The sequence below is a fragment of the Nymphaea colorata genome, chromosome 10 (assembly GCF_008831285.2).
Source record: "Nymphaea colorata isolate Beijing-Zhang1983 chromosome 10, ASM883128v2, whole genome shotgun sequence".
NCBI lineage: Eukaryota > Viridiplantae > Streptophyta > Magnoliopsida > Nymphaeales > Nymphaeaceae > Nymphaea > Nymphaea colorata.
In genome coordinates, this window is record NC_045147.1 from 6,821,040 (window position 1) to 6,831,122 (window position 10,083).

Consider the following 10,083-nt stretch of genomic DNA (forward strand, 5'->3'; position numbering starts at 1 on the left):
ATGGAAGAACAAAACATGTGGAGAATAAATATGATTTCATTAGAAATGTCATATCAAGAGGACTTGTTGTAGTAAAAAAATGTGCAATATAAAGAACAAGTTGTTGATGACTTTACTAAGTCATTGTCATTATCAAAGTTAGTCAAATTTAGAGAAAAATTAGATGTATTTGAGTTGTCGCAGTAAGGGAGAGCAATGTCATTAATGCTCCATATATGAGTTATTGTGTGAGCTAGAGGGGTGGTTACTTTTGCTTTATGATCAATTAATTTAGAAGTTTCATAAGGAAAAAAAAAACTTATGAAATTATGAATAGTTATTAAAATAAGGAGTTTCATGTTTAAATAGGTATAAATGAATTGTGTAATTTAAGTCGCTTGGTGACCTATAAATAGGCTATTTATTTGTCATTGAGCTATGAAGACAAATGAAAGAAGCTTCTTATGTTTGAGTACATGTGTTTCTAGCATTGTGTTGCTAGTTCTCTTTTCCTTTTCAGAAGTTTTTTCAACTCAGCATTCTAATAGATAGTAATGACTAGGCCAAGGAAGACGAGACTATGGGCATCAAGGATGAGATAGCTGTTGAGACTACAAACGTGACTTGCCACACCCTGGCCAATGTGTTGGTACATAACTTGATGAACTATCCCAGCACCATTGGCCAGTGCCAAGTGACAGTCTTGGCAGACACCATCCGCCTACAATTTCGTGAGCACACTAATAGTCAAGGAGATTGTTGGATAGTGGCCCTGAGCTGTATCTCTACATCTTGTAACTGCAAGAGGGCCCATTTGCAGTTACATGATTAAATAAGAAAACTGTCCATTAATTGAGAAAATTAATCTCTTTGGCCATAATCATCCGTTGCTGGGCATTGGGAAAACCTAGGAGGTGGTCTATAAAAGCACAGATCCTTTGCTTAGGGTTAATCGATGAGATTAGCCAAGTCTGCGCCTCCCAGAAGCAAACCCGTGAAAATCTCTGTTCTTGGTTCCTTTTCTTCCTTTCTCTCCCGTTTTGTTGTTGTGCATGATTAAGTTGCTGGCCAAGCTTGAGCGTTGAGATCTTGGGCGGAACATCAAAGTTCCAACAGAGATTGGGTGTAGGGTTAATGATCACCCCCAAATTTAATGTTATGGTTGAAGATGAGACCGAATTGCATCATGTTATGTGGCCAAATGTTGAGATTGTCATCCAAAATATATCCCTTGTAGTAGATCTTTATGTCCATCGAAGGAGTAGACAGGGTGCTTGGTATGCATTGTTTGTGGGAGTGAGGGGCACGGTTAGGGGATGTCACTTGGGACTTTTTATGAATCATAAAGTCCCTCAAGGGGGGCTAGAGACACGGTTTTGGTTGACTGCTCAAAACACACTCTATGCCAAAATGAACATGGGCTTTTCAAAGTCGGCAGCCAGCGGTTATGTTGTTCTCCATGACCACAAAGATACAGCTAACAGTGAGCCTACTGAGGTAGTACACAAGGCAGTTTAGCACGTGTTGGATGAGTTTGGGATGGTGTTTGATGAGCCTAAGGGATTGCCCTACAGTGTAGTTATGACTGTCACATTGAGCTAATGTTTGGAGGTTATATCATGAGTGTGCAGCCATGCCAATATGCTCACTCTAAAAAAGGATGAGATAGAGTGGCTGTTAAAAGAGATGATGGAGGCAGAGATTATCTGGTATATGCTGGCTACCATCTGATACATTCGGTTGGGAGGAAAATTGCCAAGTCAGACTTCCACACCTATGACAACCAGTGCACTTTTGGGTATAAATACAATTTAGCAATCAAATTCAAATCCATATTTAAATTATAAAGTCAAATATAATGATATAATACATTGAGAAACCATGCACCAATTACAATTTCCAGATTTCACAAGGAGTTGGGGTCAAACTTTGTGCTTAACTGTTGGGTTTCAATTCAAGTAGAATCAAAAGTGAACAAGTGCGATAATACTCAAAGAAGTGCTTCTATTGCTTTGATGAAAGTGTTCAATTATAGAGTCAAATATAAAGATATAATACATTGTGAAACCATGCACCAACTACAATTTCCAGATTTCACAAGTAAGGAGTTTGGGTCAAACTTTGTGGACAACAGTTGGGTCTCAACTCAAGTAGAATCAAGAGTGAACAAGTGCGATAATATTTAAACAAAGTGCTTCTATTTCTTTGATAAAAATGTTTCAATTATAAAGTGAACAAGTGCAGTAATACTTAAAAGTACTTCTATTGCTTTGATTCAAGTGTTTCGATTATAAAGTCAAATATAATGATATTATACATTGTGAAACCATGCACCAATTACAATTTCCAGATTTCACAAGTATGGAGTTCGGGTCAAACTTTGTGGACAATTGTTGGGTCACAACGCAAGTAGAATCAAGAGTGAACAAGTGCGATAATACTCAAAAGTACTTCTATTGCTTTGATTAATGTGTTTCAACTATAAAGTCAAATATAATGATATAATACATTGCGAAACCATGCACCAATTACATTTTCCAGATTTTACAAGGAGTTTGGGTCAAACTTTGTGGACAACTGTTGGGTCTCAACTCAAGTGACACAAGTGCGATAACTCTCAGAAGGAGTACTTATATTGCTTTGATTAAAGTCTTACAACTGTTCATCAATGTTGCATGGATCCTTAACTCATACAAAAGTGTTACACTTAATAAAAGCAAATAAAAGAAAACAAAAAAATCCTAAATCTAAATATGGTAGCCGTTTGAAGAGACTAGAGCTTTTTCATCTTCAACAGCTCCTTCAATCTCCAATACGAGCAGCTCTCGATCTCATTGTTGTTGGTCCACCTCCCTCTTGAGTGGATTGTGAGATGCACAAGTTGCACAAGAAGGCGTTCAGCTGCACGTATTAGAAAACGAAAGTGGTAGCTATATAAATCTGTCCCAACACAAAAACAAGACAGTATATAATGTGTTTGTGTGCGATGTTAACCGGTTACGAGTACAAAAATATCGACAGGTTTTTAGTGTTATGTGTCAAAAGTTGTATAATACTTGGTTAATGTTGGATAACCTAAGTTATACTATTTCACATATGTTCTTACCCTTGATTTTCACTTACATGAACTTAAATATGCAACGTACTATCATAGGTTGGTGAACAAAAAATAGATGTAATTCCAATACAAAGATTGGAACTAGCTATGCATAACTATAAATAATATAAAAAGAATGAAAAGAAAGAACACAATATAACCCCACCGCATTGTTGTTTTGGAAATATATAAATAAATAAAATCAATTTTTAATGGATAATTACTTTGTCATTTCTTATTTTTTTATTTTCTCCTTCTTTTCGATAATGGGCCATTGCCTCCTTTTCCCCCACTTCAACCACCACCTGAAATTCGGGAAAGGTTACTTAAATTTGTTTTAAATGGAGTACTGGGCCAGTAAGAGAGAAGTGACATTCGTGTCTTCTATGTCGTTCTCCCATACTGCTTAGTTGGGCTCCGTCAAATGGTTGTGTCGACTGTCGTCAGGTGGCTGCGGTAGAAGGTAGACTGCCACCCTTTAGTTTATTATGTTATACATGCATTACTATATGGATGAGATATGCCTTCGTTGGTAGAATGGCTCATATGTGCATGATTTCCATTCATTACATAAAAATATATGTTTTGTCTGCATGATGGATACTGTATGATGACAGCATTAGGAAGGCATGGTCGTTTCCCTATTTATCAGCTTTATTTATCTTAACGTGTGATTACTGAGATGATCTCTACCATGCATATGTGATCTCCCTTTTATGTACCATGTAACTTACATGCACTATCCGGAGCAGTGTGCGCATAAAAGAAATAAGGAGATCAAATAGAATGCAGAAAAATATGGTTGAAACCATGTCATTGTGATCGACTAGGACCAGCGTATGTGGATGTATGTCATAGCATTAATTCCATCTTTTGATGCATCTCAACGTATTGTGTACGGCTTTAATATGCATGCTAGTTGTGCTAATACATTATACCACATTTGTTCATTGTGTTCACTAGATTTTTTTTTTCATAGCCATAGAAAACGCATTAGTGCCCTTTTTTGTGTGGGTTTTCATTTTTTTCATGTTCTTTTGCGTTTTTCGTGCTCTTTTTTTACAATTTTAATTGCCAAATTTTATTTTCACGTTTTTTTTAAATTTTCTTCACCGAAATAATAACTATTTTGAAATTTTTCGAGTTTTTCTCTATTTTTTCCCCAAAAAAACAACTTTTGTCGTTTTAAACCCAAAAACCACATTTATGGTTATGTTTTTTTATGTATACATACATCACCGTAGAGAGCATATGCTTGAGGGAGCAGAGTTCTCTCTGCTCGACCAATGTGTTTCTAAAGAAATTAAATAAAACAAAATAGATGGATTGTTCGAGTGGTTAATGGAAAATTTTCACCTGGTCCTCGGGATTCTGATATTGCTGCTCACTGGGACAATGCCATTCTCCATCGCTGCAAATCTGCAGAAATAAGTGATGTAGGGTTTAATTTCATAAATAATAATAACAATAAGAATAAAACTAATAACAACAAAAGAAAGTAGCAAGCATGGAGTGAGTCTCTTTGTTCAGCCACGGGTTCCCTAAACCCTTGCTCTATAGGAAAACCAAAAACAAGGAAAACAAATAATAAATAAATAAGATAGAGGGGAAGAACTCACCAGGGCTGTGTCATCGTGGCCGCTAACGGACGGATGGCGTCGGATCCCATTCGATGGCGGAGATGGGCAGAATGGCGATGGGAGCTTTTTGCCTGAAAAGCGAATGGAGAGGACAGAGAGAGTGCTTGGGGGAAATGAGAAGAACATCAAGGGAAAATTAGGCTTTAAAACCTTTTTATGGAAAATTTTTATCTGTTCTATATTTTCTGATTTTTTTTTTTTTTACAAGAGCACAATACAATAAGAACGTGTCCACACGTCCTTCTTAGAAAATAATTGCAGAAATGGTATGTGCCATTGTTTTGCCAATTTCCGACTTTTTTTTTGTTGACTTGGAAATTCCGAAAGGAGAATCCTTGTTAGGAAAACTCCTATTAGCCCATTTCTAAATTTTATAAATGTTGAAAAACAAATGAGGGGGGTGGGTTCGACCAAGACCATGTTTTCTAAATTTTGGAGTGTAGTCTTCTGCTTATATTAAAAGCTCGACTCTAAAAATAGAAAACTAAAGTCTCATGAGTAAGAGTTTATGAGAGATCGCTTTTAACTTACAATAATGACCGCTGCAGAAACTTTATTAGTCTTAACTAAACACGGACCAGTTTAGGGTTAGATCTAAATTGGTTAATTCCACTAAATCGCTTGAGACTTCACTTTCAACTTCTAAATGTCATTTTGATTCGGGTTGCTTAAATTGTTCAGGTTGCATGCATTGTCCAGTTCTCACTATGTTGATTAAATGTATATAAGTGGTTACTGGTCGCCAAGTTGGATCCGGATCCAATGCATATTAAAGTAGACACTTTGGTTCATGTTTTACAGAAATTTAGATTTAAATATGATTTTGAATTGGTTCTACCTCTGTTGGTATATCCTTTTGGATATTTGTTGGTCTCATTTATGTTTCTTTGAAGACTGTTTTTTGAAACGTAGTTTTTAAATAAATTAATCTGGATGGATCAGAATGCAATTCGATCCGGGGTTAATCTACACCCACTTTTGAATTTTAATATTTCATTAGAAGGGCCACGATCAATATTTCGAAGTCTAAATAGATTTGGACTAAGATTGATTCTAGTTGAACTAAGGTGTTTCCAAGAGTTAGCGTTCGGTTGGAGATTTAATGCCTTTATCTAGATTTGATAAAAAAAGCTTACAATTTATTTTTAAACTAGAAATAATAATTTTAGGCCTTGTTCATGCCTTTATGAGTTACTCTTGATTTGACGTTAAAAGAATTTTGGATTTGATACTTACTCTGATTTGACCTTACTTGTTTTAAAGATATGCATTTGTTACCGTAAATGGAACTTAAAAATGAAGCCAATTATTTGAATATATATATATATATATATATATATATATATATATATATATATATAGATATATATATATAATTGCTATTAATGGATTTTCCACAAAGAGAGATGATTCTTAATGGCCTTCAAAATGTGTCATTGAATGTCTTTTGTAGAGTATAATGAGACCCACCAAAAATGCCAATAAATGTCACCATAGTTAAAGTATTTTTGTGGCATAAACCCAAACGCCATGAATGGTTCATTCCATAGCGTTTTATTCATCCCATTGAAAACTATTCAATGATGTTGGAGTTGTGCCATGGTTAAGACGCTTTTAATGGGCATGGGCAGTCATCGAAGGAGCTTTCAACGTCATTTTTTGAGTGATGGTATTAGATTACTATGGGACATAAAAAAACGGCACTATAAATCTTTTATATGGCGTTGCATATATGGTGGGAATTGTCACTAACCATCTTTAGTGACAAATATCTGTACGCTATTACTTACATTTTGTGACAAATTGCAAACGCTACTAAATGCCTATTAAAATTTCATTAACAACCTTCAGTAAAAAACACACTATTCAAGGATGGTTCATACCAGTGACATATCAGCGGTGACTATGTCACCGGTAATAATTGAACGAGTGTTCGACATAGACACGGGCGGGGAAATAAGCCGGTAAAAAGTCTATACTATTGACGTTTACCGGTATAAGTCACGCGTTATTCCCACCTAAACTTGCGGTAAAAAGTCTATACTATTGACGTTCACCGGTATAAGTCACGCGTTATTCCCACCTAAACTTTTTTCTCTTTCTTCCCCCGTGGTTTTATTCCATCTGAATAAATTCCTCTTTCCAGATGGAGATGATTTCAGATGCCATTGATGATGTTCTGGACAAAGATGAAGTTGAAGAAGAAACAGATGAACTCACAAACCAGGTTTTTTTTTTTTATGTATATCGATTGTGTTACTTATGCAATATCTATGTTATATTTTGGACATTTTCTGTGTAAATCTTGTCTTTCCCTTTGGTGCAGGTCCTGAATGAAATTGTGGTTGACCTTTGTCACATGGGTATTGCTGTAAAGGCAACTCACCCGTACTGGTCACGTACGACACCGGTACTAGTATTGGTACTGGTACTGTCCCAAGTACTTTTTATGTACAGGTTAAACAATACCGGATACGGTCAACGTGCATGGGACCATATCTGCCTAATTTAAAACTCGGTCAAAGTTGGCCGAGTCCTTTCCAATCTAAAATTTAGGATTTCAGTTTTTACACTCAGGAAACACATACAGAGCTGTGCTTTCATATTCTATTCAAAAGTTTATTCTTTAGAATCTATAAATTTTGAATCATGAATGTGTCATTTTGTTTGAATATATATATATATATATATACCCAAGTTTTTTTAAAATAGTCTGAACCCGTGGCTGTACCCGTAACCGTACTTATGTGGCATAGTGGTTGACGTGGTTTTGCAGGATAGTTGAAAGCTTCTGCTAAAGGTGCACAATGTAAACACAGCACACACACACAAATACAGATTTAATGATCAATGGTTCGTTGATGCTTATTAATTTCTTGTGACGGTTGTCTTCTTCTCCAAATGGTCACATTGTTGGCAAGAAAGTCAAAAATATTTCTACTGGGTAAAGGGACCTCTCTCTCTCTCTCCTCCCCCCCCCCCCACAAGGTGCACATGCACACACATCTGAACATGACTCATTTTGAGTTACTTTCTACTTAGTAAACATTTGTCTGTTACTCAGTTTGAGATGAATGGGTTAACTGATGGTAGCATTTGAACATCCATAAAATGCATTTTTAATGCATTAAAAGTATCAATGCTTTCAACAAAGAAAACTATTTTTTCTTTCTTTGTAAATTGTTTTTGCTTCCTAGACGTGTTAACGAAAGACTGTTTGAATATTTGAGAGTAATGGATATTCATGAGAAGGGCCAGCTGAGCTCTGCGAAGGAGCCTATTGCTGACTTGACTGTCAATTCAACCTTGGTTTCCCAGCAAGTTCCTACAAAAAATGATGTACACGGCTCTAACGTGGAAGCTGAGACAAGGGCGACTGCTGAAGTATCATGTGAAGTGGGCACCTTTGCGGCTGTGCACAAAGATGTACATTGTCCTGAGGCATGTGTTGGAACCAAAGCTTCAAATGATCCTGAGAAGATCAGAGAAGAGCACGCTGCAATAAAAGCACAAGAAGCTTTTGGAGGTTACCTGGTACCTTTTTATTGCTGGACAAAGTCATTTTGATTGCACCAACTCAAATTAACTTATTCAATTTTGATGTATGTCATTGTCATAGAATAATAGAATATAACTTTCTCTGTTAGCTTTTTAACAAACCTTCAAGGACATGATTATTCATTCATGACATTGCATTATCTTGTTTGCTTTAAGTCAACTGCCATGGTTGTGACTTCAATACTGTCTCTGACGTGCTATAGTTTTAACAGAACAGAGCATGATCCTATAAATTTTTTTCATATCTGTTCACAACTGTTGCCACATATTTCTAGATTTTGGCAAAGTAAATAAGTTCCATTCTGTGGACCATTTTTTGCTGGATCTGTCTGGCTGTGAACTTTCAGATGAGGGGTTTCAGTTAACTTGGCTGCAGTATGGGCCAGGTAGTTGGTGCTTATTTATTCTAAATTTGGCAACTAACTGATGTTGTAAATTAGGTTCTGCATAGTTTCAGAATGGTCACTAGTATGGCATTTCAGCTGATAGGCATCATCTTGCATTAGGTCATGGCCATAAAATAATTTTAGACAACTCTCTTTTGATATTTTTTCTACTGTTTTGTTCAATACAAGGCTGAATAAGGCCAAATGCATAAGACCAATATAGGTTGATGAGGGTCAAATTAACTCATATTTGGAATGCCCTTATCGGCCCCTACAATGTTGCATTGAGGGACCAATATAATGTTTACTGGCCGGTATGCATTGAGATTGTTAACATTGAAACTGAAACTTAAGGACATATCAATGCTAGGCCCAACCATAAAAATGTTGTTATTCCACATTTATTTAAGTGATATACATTGTGGTCGTCGTCACTGTCTGTATTGTTCCTCTAACTGCATGTATATGTGCATTTGGATTTTGTTTCCTCAAACACCTCTTGCAAAGGGGAGTCTCTGAAATAAATGGTCAGTTCATTTTATATATCTTCTACAGATACAAACATGAGCTCAAATCTTTAGTTTCCCAGCATTTCCCGACTAATTGATGGTCACTTCACTGTTGTATACACATATTATGGGTGTATACAACAGTCAGGATGGAGCCAACTAATGAAGTACTTCTCATGAAACTTGTGGTCATAGGGCGGTTTATTACTTTTACGACAACGCACCTTACAAAGAAAATCCACAGGTTTTCACCTATCTGAAACTTTTCCTTTGTTCTTGTCAGCTCAACCATGCGAGAGAGAGAGAGCTAGAAGAGTGCTAAATACCGTTTTCTTCTTTAGCAATTAAACACATTTATTTTTTTAATAAAATAAGAAAGGTACAAGGTGTACTCTAGAAAACATATAATCCCTCAAACATGTCGATATGGGAGAGAGAGAGAGATAGAGATGGTGGTAGTGGTGGATGTGATGGTAGCTTGTTATTTCTGCTTGTTCAACAGCCATCATACATTACCATTTTATCCATAGACAAATTGGCAGTAGGCCGATGGAGGAAATGGATGAAAGTCACCAATCTAGTGGATGATAATGGAGAATGTTGTCGACTGTGCTATGCTTTGGCTCTATGAGAGAATAAAAAGTCCTCACACTACTTATGCTCACCTTTTCCTTAGAGGAAATGGAGATGAAAAGGCAGATGAATGATGCTCCTCTGCTGCTGGAAGATAAATTGCTCATCGGTGGCAATGACAGAACCATTCGTTGTTGCTGAAAACTCATAGAAATCAGAGCCAGAGAAGAAAAATGGACAACATGAAGCAAGTTGCCAAAAATGTTCTCTTTCGTAGAAAAACTCACAAAAATCATGCAAAAGTGAGGAAGCTCATGGGATGTGAACGAAAATGGTTTACA

General features: G+C 36.3%; 1 protein-coding gene across 1 annotated transcript; it reads right to left on the bottom strand.

The window, feature by feature from the left end:
* Positions 1-2,439: 2,439 nt before the first annotated feature.
* LOC116262226 (uncharacterized) lies at positions 2,440-4,842 on the bottom strand. The gene is made up of 3 exons (XM_031641379.2): positions 4,696-4,842; positions 4,433-4,495; positions 2,440-2,880 (listed from the first exon to the last, which is right to left on the bottom strand). Exons 1-3 carry the CDS (start codon positions 4,840-4,842, stop codon positions 2,782-2,784), a joined length of 309 nt encoding a protein of 102 aa, XP_031497239.1. The 3' UTR covers positions 2,440-2,781.
* Positions 4,843-10,083: the final 5,241 nt, after the last annotated feature.

Excerpts from the sequence above, each read along its gene's own strand:
- LOC116262226 (XM_031641379.2), bottom strand. The coding sequence starts at position 4,842 with ATGTTCTTCTCATTTCCCCCAAGCACTCTCTCTGTCCTCTCCATTCGC. Across the intron at positions 4,496-4,695 it reads GCCACGATGACACAGCCCTG|ATTTGCAGCGATGGAGAATG; the intron begins GTGAGTTCTTCC and ends TTATTTCTGCAG. Across the intron at positions 2,881-4,432 it reads ATCAGAATCCCGAGGACCAG|CTGAACGCCTTCTTGTGCAA; the intron begins GTGAAAATTTTC and ends TAATACGTGCAG.